This window comes from Serinus canaria, chromosome 12 (assembly GCF_022539315.1).
Source record: "Serinus canaria isolate serCan28SL12 chromosome 12, serCan2020, whole genome shotgun sequence".
In the NCBI taxonomy this organism is placed as follows: Eukaryota; Metazoa; Chordata; class Aves; order Passeriformes; family Fringillidae; genus Serinus; species Serinus canaria.
Window position 1 is genome coordinate 11,650,704 of NC_066326.1, and position 21,486 is coordinate 11,672,189.

The 21,486-nt window shown below is 53.6% G+C and overlaps 3 protein-coding genes across 4 annotated transcripts in view; all 3 read right to left on the bottom strand.

The window, feature by feature from the left end:
- Positions 1-332: 332 nt before the first annotated feature.
- On the bottom strand, positions 333-9,214 carry LOC103817013 (cytochrome b-c1 complex subunit 1, mitochondrial). The gene is made up of 13 exons (XM_030228054.2): positions 9,114-9,214; positions 8,597-8,737; positions 8,053-8,139; positions 6,940-7,069; positions 5,982-6,180; positions 5,326-5,405; positions 5,061-5,176; positions 4,512-4,655; positions 3,606-3,766; positions 2,546-2,631; positions 2,007-2,095; positions 1,377-1,452; positions 333-551 (listed from the first exon to the last, which is right to left on the bottom strand). The coding sequence occupies exons 1-13, from the start codon at positions 9,183-9,185 to the stop codon at positions 487-489; spliced, it is 1,446 nt and encodes a 481-aa protein (XP_030083914.1). The 5' UTR covers positions 9,186-9,214; the 3' UTR covers positions 333-486.
- Positions 9,215-10,696: 1,482 nt separating this feature from the next.
- SLC26A6 (solute carrier family 26 member 6) lies at positions 10,697-15,764 on the bottom strand. Its single transcript, XM_030227865.2, has 19 exons — positions 15,637-15,764; positions 15,192-15,331; positions 14,986-15,096; positions 14,544-14,716; positions 14,301-14,465; positions 14,021-14,173; positions 13,747-13,829; positions 13,507-13,654; positions 13,286-13,399; positions 13,103-13,180; positions 12,886-12,981; positions 12,657-12,763; positions 12,499-12,568; positions 12,260-12,352; positions 12,053-12,157; positions 11,354-11,530; positions 11,176-11,230; positions 10,801-10,922; positions 10,697-10,720 (listed from the first exon to the last, which is right to left on the bottom strand). Exons 1-19 carry the CDS (start codon positions 15,762-15,764, stop codon positions 10,697-10,699), a joined length of 2,142 nt encoding a protein of 713 aa, XP_030083725.1.
- A 2,918-nt stretch (positions 15,765-18,682) lies between these two features.
- Positions 18,683-21,486, bottom strand: part of CELSR3 (cadherin EGF LAG seven-pass G-type receptor 3) — a 31,413-nt gene continuing 28,609 nt past the window's right edge. For both annotated transcript variants that reach the window (XM_050979274.1, XM_018915086.3), the window contains one exon: positions 18,683-20,944. In XM_050979274.1, the coding sequence (XP_050835231.1) occupies positions 20,917-20,944 (28 nt within the window). In that variant the 3' untranslated portion in view covers positions 18,683-20,916. The remainder of the gene's footprint in view (positions 20,945-21,486) is intronic.

A 21,486-nucleotide genomic window follows, 5' to 3' on the forward strand; every position in this document is an offset into this window, starting at 1 on the left:
ACAGGCCTGTAAGAAGGTTCTCAGTTACTGCCTAGCTGAGCCTGACTGCGTGGAGAGTAAAATGAGCAGAGATTATTGTGTAGTCCAACACCACCACTACACAATAATCTCTGCTCACTTCTGAGCTGGTTTACAGATAACCAGGAAGCTTAAGATGAGAGGTAACACACCACCATATAGAAACATATGGGTTGTTATAACAAAGCCCTTCTGGACAGATGTTTGCCTATGAACAGCTATAGCTCCTCATATCCCATCTCCCCAGTTTGTCAAGATTAACACTGTCTATACACACCACCCAGGAAGAATAGTTGACTACCAGCAGAACCAACTCCACATAGGATGTATTTATTTTTATACATTTAACACAGAGAAGACAGCTGCTTTGAATGGACTCAGCTTGCCCGTGGTGCCCAAGACGTTCAGAGCCAGAGGGAACCTGGCACGGTCCACAGCTTCATTATTTCCATCTGCAGGCAACACATCCTAGAGACGGACCCAGTACATGGAACTGCGGAGGCGGTTGTAATCCAAGAGCTGCTCAATGGGACCTGAGTGAACAGGAGCAAAGTTACTTTGAAACATAGTTAAAAATCCCTGTACAGTTTCTTATGGTCTTTAAGGCAGATGGTGACAGAGCAGCCTGTGCCTGCAATCCACAGCAGCTCTGCACAAAACCAGGCAACTACAGCTCAAATCTGCATCAGGAAAACTAGCAGATACCAGCTCCTGACAGAATAAGGTGTTTTCTCACAGTTCCCCACAATGCTCAGTACAGCTCCCATACAGGTATCAAATATAGGGAACCACCAAGTCATTTCAAAAGTTCAACTTCCTGCTCAAACACTGTCTCTCTTTTCCAGCCTGCTCCACTTTGAAGGCCAGAGGAAACAGCTGCAAGGAGGAGGGGAATTCTCAACACACAGGAAGGAGGCAGCAGAGCTGAGCTGCTTAGGCAGGTTTTCCGAAAGGAATTTGTCCTTGGCCAGACAGACATGCCAGAGCAGCACAGGAGAATCAGGTCCCTTCACTTCCCTTACATAAACCACCCTGACCCCAGGGTAAGGACACCTGGCAGACGTGCTGGGCCCGCACCCAGCTACAGGACTCCCTGCCTTAGTCACAGCTCCACAGCAGGCAGAGGTGGGAGGACAGCCAGCAGCTCACTGCCACTGCATCTCCATCACCTGCAAGTCTGATCTCGTGGCAAATGTGCCTTGGCACACCTCATGTGCAGAGGCAGGAGGGTATCAGTGAAGAACCAGAGTGGCTCAACGAGTCAGGACATATGCATGAGGATTGCCTGTAACACTTCCACTAAGCTCTCGGCCCTGCCTTGCTTTTTAAGTGTGTACTGATTGTCACCTACTACTCACCAACTGCTGCAATTGCTGGGCATTTGTCATAGATGTATTTACTGCACACATCTCTCACCATTTTTGCGTCAACCGCCTAAAAAAGATCAAACAAGCAATTAATGACACTTCCAGTAGATCTATACTTCACAAAGTTGCAACTAACTGTTGCCATTACATTTCAAGATCATTAAAAGATACAATCAGACACCTGGGGCCATCTGCACCAACTGCCCAGCTCTGCCTGCAAGGATGGCTAACCTCCCTACACAGTGCTTTCTCCTGTGGGTACAGAAGGCAAGTCCAAGATCAGAAGTCTTCTAAGGAATAGAGTGACTGCAGAAATTCCACAAACTAGGTGTGGGACACCACTAGGAAAACAGTTACAGGAATTTCAGGTTGCGCAGCTTAAAGTAATTGTATTCCCTCTTTTTGGGATGGACTGACTCCAATCACAGGGACACAGGATACACTGTGTCTAAGCCAGAGATTCTGAAAGTTACATCAGCGTCAGCAGGATAACCACTGGACTGACTCCAGGCAGTCTGATTAAGGGATAAGTAAACCACATGTTACTGCAGCAGACTAAGGCCAGACAACGCTGACACCAACCATGCTCAGGTATACCAGCCAAAACAAATGGATACCTACAGAAATCCTGGCATCCCACTCTTCCAGAGGGATACGGCGTCCATAGTGCAAGAGATGGCTTCCAATATTCTCACACACTCGTGTGGTACCTGGAAGTTGAAGATACTGCAGTCAGTGCACCAAGAAGCCTTCCAGAATTGACAGCCTGATCATCAGCCAAAGCACAGAGTAGAAAGTCTAAGCATTAAACCCTCTCCTAATAAAGCAGTCCTAATGCCCACTCTATGCAGCTCCAGCAGGAGCTACGTGATACACAGATTTCTTTACTTGTCTCCAAAGTGTTAGAGCCAAGGCAGACCAGTTTGAGGGTCTCAGTTCTTAGGTCACCAGCAGTATGTCACTCCTGGGAGCACAGAAGGTTGGGGTCAGCGGCTTTGACAACATGGCAGGAAGAGTTTGGAGGAGGAAAAGGAAGTTTTGCCCAGTGCCTGCCAGCAGGACCGCAATCTTTAGCACAGGTCCTGCTCCCCAGGAGAACCTCAAGCAGAAATCCTCTGAAAGTGGTAAATCCAGTGGTCAATCCATCAACCAGAACATACCATCCAGCTGAGCCACCATGGCATTTCGGAGATAGTTCTTGGCTCTGTTCACTTCTGACTCCGTGGTACTGGTGCACAAACGCATCCTGGAGAAGACATGGAAGATGATGAAAACTCTTAAAGATGTTTGTCTGCTCAGACAGAACGTGAATTCCTCCCTTTCCTCAGTCTCCTCAAAAATAAGCTGTTATCAACACTGCTTGTCTTGCAGGCTGACATTCATCCTGGATCTCCACAGAGCAGCAGGAGGCAAGAGCTCCAGCACACAGGCAATGGATTCAGCCAGCAGGATACATGCTGAGTTACACTCAGAGGTTCAGCAGCCCTGGTTCTGGCTCTGGCTTGCCCAGCAGGCACAGCAGCATGTGCTGTACATTGCCCTATCACAGGAGAGGGAAGGCGTGTCAGCCATTCCCATGCATGGCAAGCTGCTATGGAAACTGATGCTGAAAGAACAAGACAGCTCCGCAGTCTGTCTGGACCCCAGCTGCTACATCCCTTCTTCTCCTGCCAATGGGCCACGTCTCTGGGGCAAGGGCTCACTCCACCTGCTCCACACAGAATGGTTTGTAGCTCAGATGTAGCCTTGAACTGGCTCATGGACACAATAAGATGGACAGCCAGAAGGCTCCCAAGCACTGGCATGATTCCAGCAGCAGGTCATTCATCAGCCACAAGACAAGAGCCTGAGCAGCAGGAACTCTGCCTGCTTTGCTCAGGCTTAACAAGACAATGGAGATAAATCTCTTGGGCACCTAGGAAAGCCTTGTCTAAGGAATGATCTCACTTGTATATAAAAAGCCCCAAAGCCTCGGTCCTAATACTTGAAAGCATGAACAAAAGACCAGAAGAGCCCTAAGGGACTAAAACAGCTACTCAAAAGCCACATTCTTAGAGATTTACAGAAACCACTTATAGGATCACTTAACCAGAATGCAAGTTACCAAGAAGTTCATAAAGATACACAGCTCTCTGTAAACTTAATATGCTCTCCCAGCAGCTCAGTCTCCTACAAGAGGCTCAGATCTTGAACAGCAGCTTGTGCCAAAGTTGTACTTACCACTCTCCCTGAGCACAAAACATCATATCATCTACGGACAGAGGATCAGAAACAAAATGGAAACCGAAGAGGCCGGTGTCAGAGTAGCAGGTGTTGAATGGCTCGAAACTGTGGCAGAGATTATGTTCCACAGCAAGCGTAGCCAGCTTGCTAGACTGATTCTGTAAATAAGGAGATGCTGTCAGCCATTTCATTTTCAGCTTCCTCACAGCTCAAATTCTTTCCCACTGAGCTGTTTTCACAAAGACCATAGACAAGACAGAGTGGAACACTTTGCTAAAGGAGAGCTTAATTTAGAGCCTTCATGTGGTCAACAGATGAGAATCACTGCTGGAAAAGCCACAGACAATGGCCTAGGAGTCCATCCAGCAGAACCACTTCCTTTCCCAGCTGCAGATGAAAAGCTGGTATGCACAGCACCGCAGGAGTGGAAAAAAATGAGAAGGACAAGGTCTCCCAGCAGCAGGGGTTAGCACAGATATACAGGCCAGACAGACTTCAGACAATAATGGATGCAATACTGAGGTTTCAAACAAGTTCCATTTGCTCTGCAGCGGCAAGACAAGCTTGCATCATGAGACTGTAGAGTATTCTGTCCTGCTTCCATCACCACCCCCACCAAGTGGTTAGTTGTGAGGGTGGGAACAAGCTGCTGTGAATTCACCAGCTACACCTCTTCCGCAAAAGGTTCAGTTCATTTGCCAGCATCACCTCTCAAGAACTGTCCTGGATTAGCCTCGATTACACTTCTATTCTACTTTCCAGACTCCTAACCCCTTCACAGTTGGAAGCTAACCACAACAGCCTCTCCTACAGCACATCCACCATAATAAAAAAGCACATTCTCCATAATGCTTCACATGAAAAGACTTCAGGCTCTCCCTGTTGCATTCCCAAGACTCTTACCTTCCCCCCTCCAAACGTGCGGTCGTAGCGCCCTATGATAGCATTAGCCACATTGAGGACCACGTTGTCTGGATCAGCCCATCCTGGGCCCTCCACAGCAAGAGCAATATGGGCAAGGGGCAGACCATCATCTCTGGCACGGATCTGGAAAATCATCAAAGAGTGGGGGAGAACTGCATCAACACTGCAATCTGTCTGCAGCCTGCTGCGATGCCACGCTGACAAACTGGGGCACTTGATGTTATTCCAGTGAAATAAAAGAATCCCAGGCAGAACTGAACACAAACCAGCTGTTCTGATGTGAGTTTTGCAGCAGATCATAGGAGCAACAGCCTCACACTCCTAATGGGTTTGGGTCCCATTTAAAACCCAACACGTGGCAATAATCCCCAAGAAGAGAACATGGGAGCACTACCAAGATGGTGCATCATTAGCTTCTCCGACACACATGAACAGACTTTTCCACTGAGAAGCAGCTCTAATTGCTTTCACATTCATTCCACAGCTGGGCAACAGCTGCTTGTTTTGATGGGGCCAAAACAAATTTACCTCACTCCCTGTGAAGCGACAGCGCTTGAGGGTAGGCACAGAATCCCCCTTGGATGTAAAAGGCAACCCAGCAAAGTGCTGCTTAGCTGCATCTACCAGTTCTCTGTGGGAAATACCTGGCAATGATAAAGAGAGAGAGATCTTCAGTCTTATAACAGCCTAATTTAACAAAATTATCTGATTTTACATTAGTGATGTGAGACAAGTCTGATAACATGCTTGAAAATACCGAGGCCTCCCAGGATTACAAGGATCTAGAACTCACCTCCAGCAGCTGCCAGGACCATACGAGGCGCCTTGAAGTGAGTATCAATATATGAAGCCAGATCTCCTCGAGTCAGCCTCCTGGAAAGAACACAGAGACCCAGAATGTCAGCATCTCCAACTCTGGAGGAATGAGAGGCTTAGAAGAAGCAAGTTCACAGCGCAGAGACTGTGATTGTCTTTGTTGCAGGGTAACAAAGCTTTTTAGAAGCAAGACTGCACTGTGTACTATATTTGCCCTGTGCTCTAATTCTAGAACACAAAGAACAGGAACCAGCAGCCAAGATGGAGAGTTCAAGATAGACTTCAATAGAGACTGGAGAGTACTGAACCCAGTCACTGAGCTAACACAAGGCCCTGCTTTAATTAGCACCCCTAGCTCTCTAATTTCTAACAAACAAAGAAGTATGGGAGAAGGTTCAACCTGGCCCTTCCAGCCTCAAGAAGGGCTTGCATGGGGTGGTTCTAAGGAATGCGTGCAGCATTACACTTTCACCAGTGCCAATGGGGAAAACACAGTCAGGGCACAAGGATAAGCCCATGGGCTCAGATCTCCTCCATGTACACACTGTGCAGTCATCACACTCAGGAAGCAGCAGTCATGCACCCCACAGACTGCACCCCTAGGCTGTGCACCACAACCAGTCTGCTGCTCACTTGATGTTATCTGTGGTCCCTTCAACGGTGTGGGCCAGTGAAGTCCCCTGGTAAGCAGTGGCATGAAGGTAATCAAAGGTGACATCTGCCAGGTTGCTGTCCATTTCCTTCAACTCCTGAAGGATGACGCCACGCTCCTTCTCAATCTCAGAATTCTCCAGTGCACAGTTCTGCACAAGGTCACTCAGAAGCTCTACAACTGCAACACAATTCCTACGTTAGCGTCCCACTGCCTGACTGCTACCCAGTGCTGCTGAAAGGAAACACACAGGCATGAGCAAAGACCATGCTGGGGAAGGGCATGCAACATAACAGAGCTTAGTGCTACCCATTCCCAAAGCATCTGGGAGGAACAAACAACACTGGTTTAGCAAGAAGTCTCCAAATGAGCTTGCCAGGCACCCTCACCAGCGAGGGTGAGGCGACATCTGCAGAAGGTGAAGTATGTCAGAAGTAGGTTCTCTTCCAAATACACACTGAATCCTCACAGAGAGTTTGTGATGCCTACAGCACTGTCCATGTCTAGAGTAAGGCCCCTATTCAAATCACTGCCTCTGCCCAAAACCAACCCAGAGAAGGCAGCACGTGGCAGTACAGAGCATGAGGAGCACCTGCAAGAGCTGCACTGAGGACTCCTCACATAGCAGCTCTTGCTGACCTCAGTTGCTAAGCTACATCAAACAACCAAAAAGCAGTGAATCCCTCCCATCTTCCCTCCTGGCAAGGCAGTGCAGCCTGACATAACTGGAACTCTTGGTTTAGGGACACATGAACACACAGCCTTGAAGCACCACATCACTGCACTGCTCTCTTCAACTACCAACCAGAACCTCCAATTTACTACTCAGCTTCAACTTCAGTCCCTGGTCTGCTGATAGAAAAGATGCTTGGGGGTGAGAAACAGAAGCACATGTACTTACTTAACCTCCCAATCAGACTTTGCCCCTGGTCATCCTACCTTTGGGCATGTCCTTGGACAAGGCTTTTATGTAGAAGGCGGTTTGCTCACGGGACGTGTACCCGTTCAGGTGAGCTCCTAGACTCTCCACTTCCTTCTCAAAGGCTGAGCCAGGACGCTTCTTTGTGCCCTAAAGGAAATCAGATAAACTCACCTATGGAATGAACAAACTTCCCTTTAGGTCAGGATTAAAGCAATGAAACTAACAATAAACACTGTCAGGTGCACAAGACAAGAGATTTAATACTTGGTTTATTTCCTCTAGATAAAAGATGTCTGAAGTGTATTTTGAAAGACCAACACAAACTGCAATAAAGCTTGTGTTTATTGAAACACAATAAAGCTGCCTGAAAAATTAAAGGCTGTCATCACCACTAACCAACACAAACTCAGCAGGGAAAGAGACAACCTATGCTGAGACAACAGTGTTTGAACAGCACATCCCTGGAAGTAAACTCACAACAAGCCCAAACCAAAAATAAACAGGTTTTTAGCTATCCAAGCAGTGACATACAGAAGAAGACAAACAGAAGCAGAAGACTATTTCTAATACAGGGCCCATCTCTTAAGGAGCTAGCCAGATGCTGTAGTTGCCTATGAAGGCACAGGCTGAACTCGAGCCAACAAGTCCCAGGCTTAGATGTCTTCTGCCCTGTCTTCAGCAGGCACTTGCATAATTTGAAAAACAAGAATTGCAGTCTCTGAACTTTGCTGGACCAGTAAGAAAAGCAAAGTAAAATAAATGGCAACAGAAAATGTTGCTTTGATCTCTCTGTGCTAACCTGAGGAAAGATGCTTCATAACACATAACACACTATGTGTGCCACACTTTTTAATTACAACATTTTTTCCTTCAAGAGGAAAAATCAGCAAATAGTAAATAAGAGTTATTTTAAATTCATGCATGCTTGCAAGTTGCTGCACATTCAACCAATAAGCACCACATAGGCTAGATACCTTTTCTGACTTATTTTTATCCCGTGTGCAAAGACTCTAGGACTCAGATGACCTGATTTACACCCTCTTTCAACTGCCACAGCCTCCAAAATGAGAGGCCAGTGTCTGGACAGAATAGTCAGGGCAGCTCTGTGCAGACCTAGCACACATCCTCACCTTCAAGGCCATGTGCTCCACAAAGAAAGCAGCCCCGTTGGTCTTCGGGTCTTCATAGCGGCTCCCAGCCTCGATCCACAAACCCACCTGGCAGCAAAACCAGCCAGTACCAACATCAGAGAAGAAAACAACCAGCATCCTAATGACACAAACACAACAGCAGCAACAAGAAGTCTGCTCCACAGACATTAGGATACAAGAACCAAAATAAGAACAAACTAGCAACTGTTCCCTGCACATATTTTGGCTTATTCTCTCACAGCTTCACCACATCTGGTTTTGCCAGAGAGATAACTTTTACTGATCACTTACTGCTCATACAAAAGGCTGAGCAAATTTGTAGAGCACAAAAACTTGTCTAAAGACAGTACAACACCAGTCTGGGCCTCCTGCTGCTATATTAATCCCACCGATTCACAAAGAGAAGCAGTGGGGTCTGTCAAAAGCACTGGTTCAGACAGGGGTCTGTCCCTTTTGGAAGACCAGCTGCAGGCTAGGCAAGACTAATTGTTTCAAAAAAGCCCCTAACTTACGTTAAACTTACCGTGCAGGTTGGGTGATTGGACTCCTCTGAGGCTACACGGAGGCCGTTCTCCAGGGTGGTGACATGGGTCTCAGGGATATTCTGGAGTGTCTGGGCATAGGTGGCAGCACCTCGCTTTCTTGTCAAAGTCAATAAAGCTGCCTGTAAAAATAAAGGCTGTCATCACCACTAACAGACTGTTCTCCTCAGCAGCACCGGGAACTCAGAGGTTCGAAGAGGGAAAAGCCGCACGAACCGGTCGCACCCTAGTACCGGGGCAGAGAGCAGACAGCGGCTCGGTGGCAAGCCTCGCACTGGGTGACAGTGACAGCCGCCGCTGCTCCCCGCCCGCCCGGCCCCGCTCCGAGGCCCGGGAGCTCCCACAGCCACCGCCGCCCGGCCCGCACCGCCCGCCGCGTCCCTATGACCTTCCCGGAGGGGGCACAGGCGGGGCCCGGCAGCCACTCCGCACTGCGGGGCCGCCCGCCGCCCGGTCTGGCTCTCCCCCGCGCTGCTCCCGCGGGGCGCGGTGACTCACGGAGGGGCGCGGGCCCCACAGCAGCGCCCGCCCGGCCGCGCTGCCCGCCCGGCACACTGAGCGCGCCGCCATCTTCTTCTTCCGGAGACCGATTGCCTGAGCTCGGCGCGCATGCGCAGGGGCAGGGCCGGGGCGGCGCTGGGCGCGCGCAGAGGGGGCGGGCAGGGGGCCGCGCCCCCTGGTGGCGGGAGGGCGCGGAGGGGGGGCGGGGACAGGACTGGGCGGGAATGGGGATCCGGGAATGGGGATCCGGGAAATGGAGGTACCGGGAATGGGGATCCGGGAATGGGGGTACCGGGAATGGGGGTCTATTGTTTACATTCCAAGAGAGAGTATTAAATACTGAAACGACGTATGGAAGGTGAAGTGGTTGTAAGTGTGAAAGTCCAGTGCGTGGCAGTCTCAGAAAGGAACCCATCAAAGCCCTTGAAATCCCAACGCACAAGCTGTGAGTTGGCAGTGTATGCCAGCTTTTACCAAATCACAGCAAATTGCAGATCACAAAAAGTGGCAGGTCAGATACAGAATGAAGCAATATGTGTCAGCATAAACCCTGGTAAGTGGTGTAAGAAATGACAGTATTCTTATTGGCATTATCAGAATTTTCAATGAGTCTATGAAAATTACAAACCAGGCCAAAATAAAGGGGGACTGATGCCTACCGTGACATAGTGTTTCCTAATGGGGTTTTCAAAATGTAAAGATTGTATAATCCTTTAATCTTCATCCTCAATGTATAGCCACAGGTACAATCAGGAAAAGATGAAAATTATTGATGTCAGCAAGGGAAGGATTATAAAGAACTATTCCTATTAATCATCATACTGGCAGCAACTCTATAATTAAAGACATAGAAATGGAAAAAAAAAAGAATGAATGCTAGATATTGAAATTGTGAAATCAACCTTACCTCTGCCCCTCAAAACCCAGTATCAGCCTTCTCTTGGCTGCAAGCACTTTCCCCTTTGGTGTAGGCATGATTGCAGCCAGCAGGCACTGGTGTCTCCCCAGTCAGGCAGGGAAGGTGCTGTTACCCTTCTGAGGATGGGGATCCCTGCCCATCTTGCTACCCAGAGCAGGTGATGGTGAGAAGTGGCAGAAAAGAGCCAGAGGGAGGGTGCTGGGAGCCCACCCACAGGGAGGCCATTCCCAGCAGTGCCAGGGTGCAGTGGGGTGGTCTGGCCCAGAAGTACCATTATTGAGGAAAAGGCATTGAAACCAACCCTGGGGAACACCACAGAGCTTTATTCATGATGCCAGCCCGCTGCTGGGAGCAGGAACGCTTTGACCCCTCCACCACCCCCCAAACCACGTCCTGGCCTGTTGGGGCAAGCCGTGCTGGGGCAGCGTGGAGGCAGCAGCAGCAGCCCCTCGGTGTGACAGCCAGCAGCAGCTCCATCCTGCAGCAGCAGCCCCATCACAGCGGGGCTCATGGACAGGGCAGGGCCCCAGCAGTGAGAGTCCAGAGGGGCTGGTGGGGATCAGGGCATCTGGGCCCCAGGGTGGGCGAGTTGGTTTCATCAGGGTGGCAAAGCCTTTCTTGCTTGCCCGTCTCCTGGAGAAGATGTCTTCCTCTCGAGGGGCTACATTCTGGTGCTGTGGTCCACCTGAGGGGGGCAGATAGGGAGGGGTTGGTGTGGCTGCCCTCTCCATCAGCATGCTGGGGACAGCAAGGCTGGGTGCTCACCGAGGCCTGGTGCCGCTCCCTGCTGACGTGCATCACGGCATCATGCACCGAGGGGAAGAAGGAGTGCTTGGTGATGGCTGAACTGAAGAAGTTGCCCCGCTCCAGCTGGGCCAGGACAGATACTGTGTGGAGGGAAAAGTATCTAAAGTGATGGCACCCAGCTGAGACCTCCTGTCACCCACCCAGAGCAGCCTCCTTCCGCCTCCTGTGTTGTGGGGGACACCAGGGTCACCACCATGGGACACCCTGCAGGACCCATCCCCTGAGGCATCCCTGGGCGTGGGAGCACCATGGGGAGACCCCCAGGCTATCGGCTCTGTGCCAAAGGGGTGGCCATGCCCAGCCAGGGCTCGTGACCCTGCAGATCCCCCTCACCTGGGCAGCTGGCAACGAAGACGTCCACTTCTATCTCCTGGAAATCCCTGAAGATCTGCAAGTGGGAACAAACATTTTACGCAGGGAGAGGAATGGGCAGCAGCCATCGGAGCACCCCACAGGGCCCCAGAGACACCATCAGTGAGGCTGCTGTCCTGCCTGCTCCCCAGCCCCTTACATTCTTCAGGATCTTGATGGAGACCGTGTCCACGAAGCTGACGGGGCTGAAGTCCAAGATGACAGCGTAGAAGCTGGGCTTGGGCAGCCCTAGGCTCTGCAGGGTGGGCTCTGAGGGTGCACTGCTCTCTCCTGCATTCAACTCAATCACTGACAGGCCTGGACCATCCTCTGCATTCTGGAAAAGGGAAGGAGACCCAGTGTGATTGCTCCAGGGCTGGCAGCACCCTGGTCATGGCAGTGTTCCCCAGGCTCCCCTTGGTGAGGCTCTTTGGCTGTATGAGGGCACAGGCAGTGGGTGGCCCAAGGAGTAGGTGCCCCTATCACATCTTCACCAACTTTTGAGCTCTTTTCAGATGTATCAAAATCCACCCCTCTCCCCAGCACCACTCTGCAGAGTCAGGCTCATAATCTGGCACCAGGCCAGCCTTTGCCCTTGCTCTTAATTCTGATTAACTTGCAAAAGGTTAATGACTTGGCAGCTCCAGCACATAATCATTAACAGCCCAGCTTTTCTACCAACCTTGGGTGGCGTGACCCAGTTCAGTCCCAGTGCCTTTCTCACTCATTGGCCCTAAACTGAACTGGGAGCAGTGTGGGCCACCAAGCCCCACCAGTGCACTGACAGAAGCATCAGAGCCAGGGAGGGAAGAGGTGCAGGATGTCACTGGAGGGGTGGTCCCCTGCATCGAGGAAGCACCTTTTTCCTCTTTGCCCTTTCCTTCTCCAGTTTCTTCTGCTGTTTCTTCAGCTTCTTGAGGGCCTTCTTCTTCTTCTCAATCAGGCGATCCACATCAATGCCACTCTGCAAAGCAATGTGGCCCTGTGTCCCCAGCTGCCCCAACACCACCTTGTTGCTGGCAGGCAGGAGACATAGGAAGCAGTCTGAGGCTGGTGGCTCTCCTACCTTTTTCTTCAGGGCCTCAGCATACAGCTCCACGTTGGCAAAATAGATGGTGGAGGAAGAGCGGAAGATCTTCACGCCAGGGACCTCCTGTGCCTGGGGGCAGATGGGGAGGGTGCTACCCCACGGATGGAGCCACCTGTTGCCCTCCCCATCCCAAAATGCCCCCAGCCCCTTTTTCCAGTGAGCTTTGAACTGCCCCCCACTGCAGGCAGCTCTTCCCCCAGCCCTGGTGCTGTTACCATCTCGTATTCCACCACATCCCTGTAGACATCGGTGTCGGAGATGCGCCCCAGGATGGAGTAGTGTGGGCTGCAGGGAGGAGAGCAAGGGGTTGGGGTCAGCACAGGCTCCTCCTGCCCTTGGGACATGGCACTGGCCCCAGCCCCGGGGTACTCACAGCTGGGAACGGAAGATGACGGTGAGCAACCCAAATGCCACCGAGACCGCCAGGCCGATGTCCAGGTTCAGCATGAGGGTGGCTATGAATGTCACAACCCAGACCAGCTGGAGAGGGGACACGGTCAGCTGCAGCACAGCCTCTCCACTGGCACCCACAAGCCTCAGGGAGGGGGGAGAAATCCTCTCCAGGAACAAGAGCACAGCCCCAGGGCTGGCCAGCACCTTACCAGGTCAACCTTGTTGGACTTCCAGAGAGTTCTGAGGTCCTTGAACTGTTTGAACATGCCCTTGAGGTTGACAATGATGATGGCAGCTAAGATGGCCTGGGAGAGAAATCTCTGTAGCTATGGGGAAGCTGAGGGCAAATCTCTTTGCTATTCCCCTACCATATCACCATGCCACCAGGTGAGGGATGTGACACTGGGGCTGTGGGACTAGATGTACCTTGGGCAGGTCACGGAAGAGCTCTCCAATCTTCAGAATGGTCACCAGGATGACCAGGGATGCGATGACACCAGCTACCTGTGCAGAAGGAGAGTGGGAGTCAAGGGGTGAACCCCCACTGCTCGCTGTTCTTCCTGCCCCTGGTTCAGCCCCAGAGAGGGGGGCAGCACTGCCCAGACCCACCTGGCTGTTGCCCCCTGTGCTCTCCTGTACCAGGCTCCTTGACATGGAGCAGCTGATGGCAAAACACTGGAAGAAGCCTCCTAGGAAGTTGCTGAGGCCCAGTGCAATCAGCTCCTGCAGGGACAGAGCAGTGGCAGGGGAGCACCATGCTTTCACCTAGCTGCAAGAAGGGCAAGATTAGCTTTCACCTAGGGTGGGGGTCCTGTGCCTCAGAGCATCACCTGGTTGCTATCCACTTTGTAGCCATGTTTCAGTGCAAAGATTTTGCCCAGGGAGATGCAGATGGCATAGCCTACCACAGCAATGGCAAAGGCATTGCCCGCCACCTGCCCGAAGTAGCTCATGTTTGGGACCACAGGTGGCTTCAACCTACATTCACGAGAGAGATGGGGCTCAAACAGGGGTGCTGTGGGCAGCAGGGTGCCCTGGCACAGCCCCCTGCACCCTCAGGCCCTGCTCACCCGCTGGGGATGTTGCCCACCACGGAGATGCCAAACTTGTCTTTCAGGTTGACCCCATAGGAGATGCCAGTGGAAACGATGATCTGTGGGAGAATGACTGGAGTGAGGCAGGGTCTTCCTGCACAGGGACTGTGGTGGAGGAACACATGCCCTTGCTAAGGGAGCTGCACTTGCTAAGGAGCCCAATCCCACCACTCCCCGCCCTCAAGGGGACAGAGATACACCAGGGATTCCTGGCTGTATCCCCACAGGAGGCTGGGGCAGCTCTGGGTACCGTGATAAGCTCGATGGGGATGGGCATGGGCAATTTGGCAGCAAACTTGTGGTTGAGCTCCTTCACAATCAAGATGGCCACCATGGCAATGATGGCAGTCACCAGGGTGCCCACGTTGGTGTCTGGCAGCTTCTTGCAGAGATCAATGACGGTCTAGAGAACACAGGAGGAGGGAATGTGCTCAGGAAAGCCAGTGCCTCGCCAGCAGGTTTTTGGAGGCCTCTATGTGCCCCAGAGGTGAGCACCAGGGGTCCTTGGGTGCCAGCAAGCCCCCACTCACCACAAACAGTGAGAGTGGCCCTGAGTTCTCGCCTTGGGAGACTCCAAAAACATTTTTGAGCTGGGAGACGAGGACGTGCACAGAGGCAGCTGTGGTGTAGCCACGCACCAGTGGGTCTGAGAGATAGGTCACCACGAATCCAAACTGCAGGAGGCCCAGGGCCACCTAGAAAAACAGATGGCAGAAACGACCCACAGGTTACAGTCTCCTGTTCTCTGCTATATGAGGTTGGGACCACCTTACCTGGAAGATACCTGTCAGGACAGTGATGGTGGCCACCAGCTCCACCCTGGCAGCGTCACGCAGTTCCTCATTGACCGTTGCATTGCTGCCATTGACAGACTGCAGGAAGTTCTCACTGGGCACTAGAGACTCCGTCAAGCTCCCAATCATGACAGAGATAACAGCAAAGGGACCTGAGAACAGGTAGAGTGTGGGCAGGGAACCCAAGGTGGGCACCAGGACATCTCTGAGAGGACCTCTTAAGGGGTCAGCTCCTCTCTCCTTAGGCCAGGCTCAAAGCACACACACTATACTTTGGCTCTGGCTTGGCTGACCCCCTTCTTGGCGGAGCAAAGTAAAGGCAAGAAAGGTTCCCCCAACTGCTGATGTGGTAATGCAGTGCCATGGACATCCTTGCTCCCTCCCCACCATTGCTGTGCAAGCACATGGTCCCTCAGCTCACCCACGGAGTTGTGCCTTGACGTTCCAAAGAAGAAGTAGAGGAAGACAGGGTAGAAGGAGGAGTAGAGACCCGTGACCGGTGGCAGCCCAGCCAGCAGTGCATAGGCAAGCCCTAGAAGGTGGAGAAGGGAGACATGTCACCAATGGCCAACCCCTGACCACCCCACCTGTGGGGCCCCCTGGCAGCCTGGGCATGGCATCACTCACCCTGGGGCAGGTGCATGATGCCCACACTGAAGCCCGAAACAATGTCCCCCAGGAGCCAGTCCTTGATGGGGTAGCGCGGCAGCCAGCGCAGGAAGGGCAGGAAGCGGAACAGGAGGGACTTGGCAGCAGAGCCCGAGCATCTGGTGGGGAGGGAGCAGGAGTGAAGTTGAGCACAACTGCAGGGGGCTTGGGGATATCAGTGAAGCTGCATGAGGCCCCATGGGAAGCAATGGGATCTGTGGGACCATCAGCTCCATCCACTGGAGCCTGGTGTCCCTCCAGGCAGGAGGACAGAGTGGGCACATGATTATCTGGGCATAGGGTAATGAACCCCCAGGTCTGCAGCTCCCCGTGGTGGCAGGGCTGGGGTGCAGAACGGGGCAAGGTGGGGCCCACTTTGTCTGGGGCAAGGTCCGGGCACATCCCACTGGCCACATGGTCTTACCTGGTCTTGCGGAGACAGCCACGCAGAGAGGGCTTGGTGGGAGGTTTCCTCTGCGCCACCTCCTCCAGTTCAGCCTCACTCAGCACCTCGCGGGGCCCTCGGTGGCTCAGGGCCATGTCTGCTGCCATGCCCACCTGGCTCTCCGGAATGCCAGTCCACTGCAAGGACACAAGGGACAGCTCAGCCGCATTCCCAAGGCCAGGGGCATCCACCCACCCTGAAGCCCCTTTTCCAGCTCCACTTGCCCATGGAACCATGCCACCTGCCAACCAGGCGGGCAGGAATGGCCCTGAGGATAAGCACCAGCTGAGTTTTGTGAGTCCTGAAGCAGTAGCACTGCTTCAAAATGGAGAACAGTAAGCAGTCAGCAGTTGGGCAGGGAAGGCTTTGGCAATCAGTGCTGCCCACTCCCGCCCCAGAGCAGCCCCATCCACCCCACTGAAGTGCACGGGTGGGGTCTGCCAGCAGAGCTGCCTCAAGGGGCTCCCTCTCTGCCTGCCCACATAGGACCCACCTTGGTGCCAATCACCTTCCCCTCCTGCAGCAAGGCAGGGCAGTGGGCCAGCACAGCTGCTGAACAGAGCCTCATCCATCCCACAGCCCCATCTGCAGACTTTGTCCCTTTACACATGAGGGAAGCAGGAATGTGAAACCCCGCAAATGTCACGGCTCACCATCCCTCCAACAGTGCCCTCCCTTGACCCCTGCAGTGCAGAGCGGGATGAGCCTGCGAGCAGAGGAGCCAGGCTAGGCTGAGGTCTCACCCTTCCCAGGGCTGGGATGGTGGGTCTGAGGAATCCCTGTACAAATCTACAGCTTGTCCTTGCTCAGGGCTCACTCTGAGAGCTGCACCATCATGCCAGGCCCACCCAGCTGGTGGCCTGATCAGTCTTAAGGTGCTCATCCACTTGCAGCTGGACCCACAATCCCCTCCCTGAGTGCCTGGGGCTGTGCCAGCCTGAGCTCCTGTGTTACCCCCAGCCCTCTTACCTGCTGTGCTCAACTTGGTCAGAAGCCACCAGTCAGGTGCGTGCTCAGCTTCCTCCTATTTATTAAAACCAGCCAGTGATCTTTGAGACGTTGTTCCCTGCCTCCTGCCCTTCCTCCTGCCCTGCCAAGAAGTTACCCTGCTTCCCACCCCCATGGATGCACAGCACCCACCATGCTCCCCTCGATGCCCTGGTGGGCTGGGTTCAGCAGCTGTGGCAAACCCAGCACTGTTACCACCGTGCCCTGAGCCATCCCATTCTGGTGAGTGTCTACTACAGTCTAAGCTCCTGGTCTCCAGCTACATCCAGGATGCTGCCATGCCTGACCACCCATGTCACATGCAAGGCAGGGGGCTTCTTGCCACTGGGCACAACCTGGTGCCAACCTCCTGCCAAGAGCTGCCTCCCCACAGCACTGCTGTGCCCCCACAGCTCCCATGGGTGTCCGCTCCCCAACCCATGCCCTGGAGCAGGAGCTGGGACCAGGACAAGAAGGCCCAGAGCCTCTGGTCGTGGCACCCAGGGTGTTTTCCCCAGACCCTTGCTTACCTGCTGGAAACAGGTGTGCTATGCTCCGTGGACTACACTGGTCTCACACAATTCGCACAGACCCAGCTGTTATCTTGTTCCAAAGGTCCCCCGCGGGCGCTATAGTCCCACTGAACCCATCACACCTCCCTGGGCTCTATCACAATGTAGAGTTGGTTGAAGGGAATTTCTGAGTCACATTTGGCCCAGGCCCATGGGGACACGGCAGCGGAAATCCAGGCTCAAATTTCTGACTGGTAGCAAGGTGTGATGTGAAGGCAGTGGGCAGGGCCAGGCATTAGAGAATCCTGGGTCCTCTGGATGATGGGATGGGGCTGAGAAGCAGCAGGAGCAGTGACATCTAGGACCACAATCTCCGGAATTGGAGCAACTTGTCTCCATCCTTAGTGCCTTGTTGGGGCAGCCTGCAGCTACCTTGGCTCTCTCTGTGGTGAGCACAACAAATCCCACAGCTTTCAGGGAGGCTGAGCCTCTTCCCTCAAACCATCCCTGGTCCTCCCTGTCCACCCTCATGCCCATCAGCTGTCAGGTAAAGGCACGTTCAACACAGGCACCCACACACAACTGCTGCCTCCTTGTTTATCCACTCCCCATCATTTATTCACTTCCCCAGCACGGAATGAGAGGCTATCACAGGGCTCCTGCTCCAAAGCAGATAACACCCCATGTCATTTATTGCCTCTTTATCACTGCTCCCTGTCCCCGCCCATGCCATTCCTTCCCTCACTCCAGCCTCCAGTTCCCCACGTGCACCCCAGGCTGGTCACTCTGCCTGTGGCCCCTCCTTGCCACTCCAGCCCCCCAACAGCCCTCCCTGGTCCACAACCCCCAGCCAGCCTCTGGAAGGGCTGCAGGACAGGACCACAGCTCCTGGCACTGCCAGCACAACTCCTGAATGCTGCCCTGAACTCACTCCCAGCAGCTCAGGTGATAGCCCATAGGAGACAAAGAGATGACAATTGATTGCGACCCTTGCTCAGGGCGCTGTGGATCAATGCTGCCCTTTGCCCACCTGCTATTTCCTCTTCAACAAGAGGGGAGGACAGAGGGCACCAGGATCACGCTCAGCCTTCTCTCCCCACACTTCCTTCTCCTTGCTGGCAGCCAGCTTGACCCTGCTGAGGTCACGCAGCCTTTGGAAAATGGATCTTCTTCCCTTAGCCTGGTCTGGCTGGGGGTGCTGGCAGCTGCCAGGCACGAGCCCCACAGCTCACCACAGCCACTGTGGCACTGCAGCTCTGCCAGCCAGGCCTGGAGCCACTGCACAGCACCACAGCCAATCCCATCTCTGGGTGAACAGCCTGGACACAGCCCAGTTCAATCGCCTCACCTGAAGTCCCCATCCCCATGTCACCTTGCCTCGGGGCACAGTGACTCCCAGGCAGCCTAGGAACTGGCCGTGAGCTCCTGCCCAAGCCCCCTCCCAACACCAGCTCGAGCCCAGGTGCTGCATCCATAGCCCCAGCCATGAATCCCCAGCAGAGGGAGAGACAGCACAGAGGCCAGCACCGTTTTATAGACTTTTATTTCCAAATCTGGCGCTTCCATTATACACTTTTACACAGCCAAAAGCGGGGTGTGGGCATCTCCCCACTCCCTGCCAACAGTGTCAGGAGGCAGAGAGAGGAAAAAAAAACCCCAACCAAATCCCCCAAAGGAAAAAAATCCAAACTCAAGGAGGATGCTCCCCAGAGCCCAGGTCACAGCACTACAATCAGGGACCAAGCTGCAGACTGGTCTGCAAGAAGCAGCTTCCATCCCCTCTGCAGGGATAGGCACCATCTCTGCTGCTCTCTTCTTTTTGGCACTTGACACTTGCTCTCCATTTGGCAGCAGCATAAAGAGCCCTGTGCCAAACTTGGCAGAAACATGGGCCCTACAGGGACAGGATCCCAGGACTCCGGTGCTGGCACTGCACAGCCGGAGAGAACTTGTAAACGAGCTTGTTTCCAAAGGCAAAGATGGGCAGTGTGGAGGTGCCTGGCTGTCCCAGCATGTGGGGCCAGCAGGCTTTCCCTCTGCACACTGCTCCCGAATGGCATGTAAACATGTCAGCAGGCCTTTCCCTCCTCATCCCTGGGAAAAGGACGAGAGTGAGCCTGCCTCATCAGTGCTGTGCTGGGGACCCAGGGCACCCCCAGTCACCAGCCCTTCTGTTCCCTTCATACTCTCCCCACTGACTCAGGGAGGCAGCCAAGAGGCCTTGGCCTCCCTCGAGGCATGAGGACAGCAGCATGGGTCCTCTCCTGTAAACATGTCAGGCTGGGCTACAGTAAGATGCCAGGGCAGTGTGGTAGTAAGGCAGTAAAGAGCACATGGTCATGCAGCCCTGAGAGCACCTGGGGGGTGAAAAAGGGAACATGCTGGCCCTGCTGAGCCAAATGCCCTGGCCTGAGGCTGAGGTAGGCACAGAGGAGTGCCATCTCATAGCACAACCAGGGGTCAGGCCCCAGGCTGACCAGAGAAACCATCTGGGTAGCCTGAATTTCCAGAGAGGGCAAAGTGCTGTTTATCTCCACCTCCCAAAATTCAGGCCACTCTGAGCAGGAGTCCTTTGCTACTCAGGGGAGAGCAGGTGTACACAGAGCCCCCAGGGAACCAGCTAGATACAACTTTGTGGGCAATGCTGGACCCTAAAACTGGAGCCACATCATGCTCCTTTGGATGTTAGTCCTCTGCAGAGTGAGGACAGGCTCTGGGAAAAGCCAAGCCTGCTTCTAAGCAGGGCAAGGGTCATCCAGCTCCTTTACCAGACCCACACACCAAGAGAAGTTTGTTCTGTAACATGCAGGTTAAAGAGCACAACACCCAGTGGGTAAAGACACAGTGCTCACTTGCTGAGCCAAGGAAACCAGCACTGATGAGAGTGGGACCACCCAGGTACAGGACAGGACTGCACAGCAGAGCTTGTCTCCTTCCCAGCAGGTTCCTAGTGCTGAATTTGCTGCCCCATTCACACGTGCTCTCGCTGACACACAGCCCCAGCTCACAGACAGGGGCAGCCCCAAGGGGTGGTCCCATGGCAGGGCAGAGGGAGGCCTGGCTGCAGGGGGCTCAGGGACACCAGGTAGGAAGAGACAGAGTTTGGAGCTGCCCACTGGGAGGGCAGGGGGGGCAACAGGGCCAGCTGCCCTGCAGTGGGGATGGGACAAAGCACTGCCAGAAAAGCTTTAAGGACTGCCTGGCACTGTTTCTCCAGTCCACTGGGATTGTGGTTCTAGTAGCCCCAGGGAAACTGGCAAGGGACTGTTGGTGAAACAAATGCTCCAGGTCCTGGGAACAGACCATCCGTAAAAATAACCATAGAAATTTCTCTTCTCTCTGATTACAAAGATACAAAAGGATAGAAAACCCTCCCTGCCACCATATCCTAGGCTCCATTTCTGTCCCCCTGCTGCTGCCCACCCTTCACACACACACAGGCACAGCCCACACACAAACAGCTTGCAGAGAAAGACCTTGGCCCCTGGGGGTTGGAGATGCCACCCTCACCCAGTACTACCTGTCACACCAGGCAGGTGACGGAGAGCATGGTGGCAGCTGAGAGCCTGGAGGCTCCTGGCAGTGGGTGGTGTGGGCTGCTGGCCCCTGAGCCCACAGGGCAGGGGAAAGCAGGGTTGGTTTTGGGCCTCTGACAACCATCAGTTCTGGCCCCTGCTCCATGGGGATACCAAACCTCAGCTGGCAGTGCCTGGTGAAGAGCCCTGCTTCTTCCATCTCTCTTGTGATCAGTTTCGGCCCCTCAGGAATGGCCATCGTTCCTCATTATTCTTCTCAGAGGAAAGAAAAACAGTGTTAAGCCATGGCATCTCTCCTGGGCTCCAGCACCCTTTCCCCATGATGCCAGATGGGGGCAGGGCAGAAAATCTCTCCTGTGTCAGGGCAGGAACAACTGTCTGTGAGTCCCTGAGATAAGGGAAGAGGAAAGGAGGGATAGGATGGGGTGGAGTGGGAGCAGTACCAGCAGGGAGCAGAGCTAGAGGGGAAAAGTGACATACTAAAACAGGGTGCCTGGGGAGAAATGTGGATGGGGAAGGCAGGGCTTCCCTAGGGCTTGGGCTCCCTCCTCTCCAGCCAGCCTGACCCTTGCCTACATCCATTGGGACTTAGAGCCAGCACTGACCAAGGAGGCCAGCCTAGCTGCACAAAGCATCTTCCCTGAGTACCCACAGGCCACAAGCAAGGGCCATCATCTCTTGGGCAGAGAGGACAGACTCACACAGAGGCTTCTGCTTGTGCTGTACTACAAGCATCTGGAGCTGTCACACCTGAGGCTTCTCCCTGCCCAGTCTCTATTCAGGACCAGGAGACA

What these genes read in the sequence shown, in the direction of transcription:
- LOC103817013 (XM_030228054.2), bottom strand. Translation starts at nt 9,185, where the DNA reads ATGGCGGCGCGCTCAGTGTGCCGGGCGGGCAGCGCGGCCGGGCGGGCG. An exon ending in TGGAGCACATGGCCTTGAAG is followed by an intron (nt 7,070 to 8,052) that starts GTGAGGATGTGT and finishes GATTTCCTTTAG; the next exon opens with GGCACAAAGAAGCGTCCTGG. An exon ending in CATGGTGGCTCAGCTGGATG is followed by an intron (nt 2,096 to 2,545) that starts GTATGTTCTGGT and finishes TTCAACTTCCAG; the next exon opens with GTACCACACGAGTGTGTGAG.
- SLC26A6 (XM_030227865.2), bottom strand. Translation starts at nt 15,764, where the DNA reads ATGGCAGCAGACATGGCCCTGAGCCACCGAGGGCCCCGCGAGGTGCTG. An exon ending in GTCATCTTCCGTTCCCAGCT is followed by an intron (nt 12,569 to 12,656) that starts GTGAGTACCCCG and finishes TCCTCCCTGCAG; the next exon opens with CCCACACTACTCCATCCTGG. An exon ending in CCATCAAGATCCTGAAGAAT is followed by an intron (nt 11,231 to 11,353) that starts GTAAGGGGCTGG and finishes TCCCACTTGCAG; the next exon opens with ATCTTCAGGGATTTCCAGGA.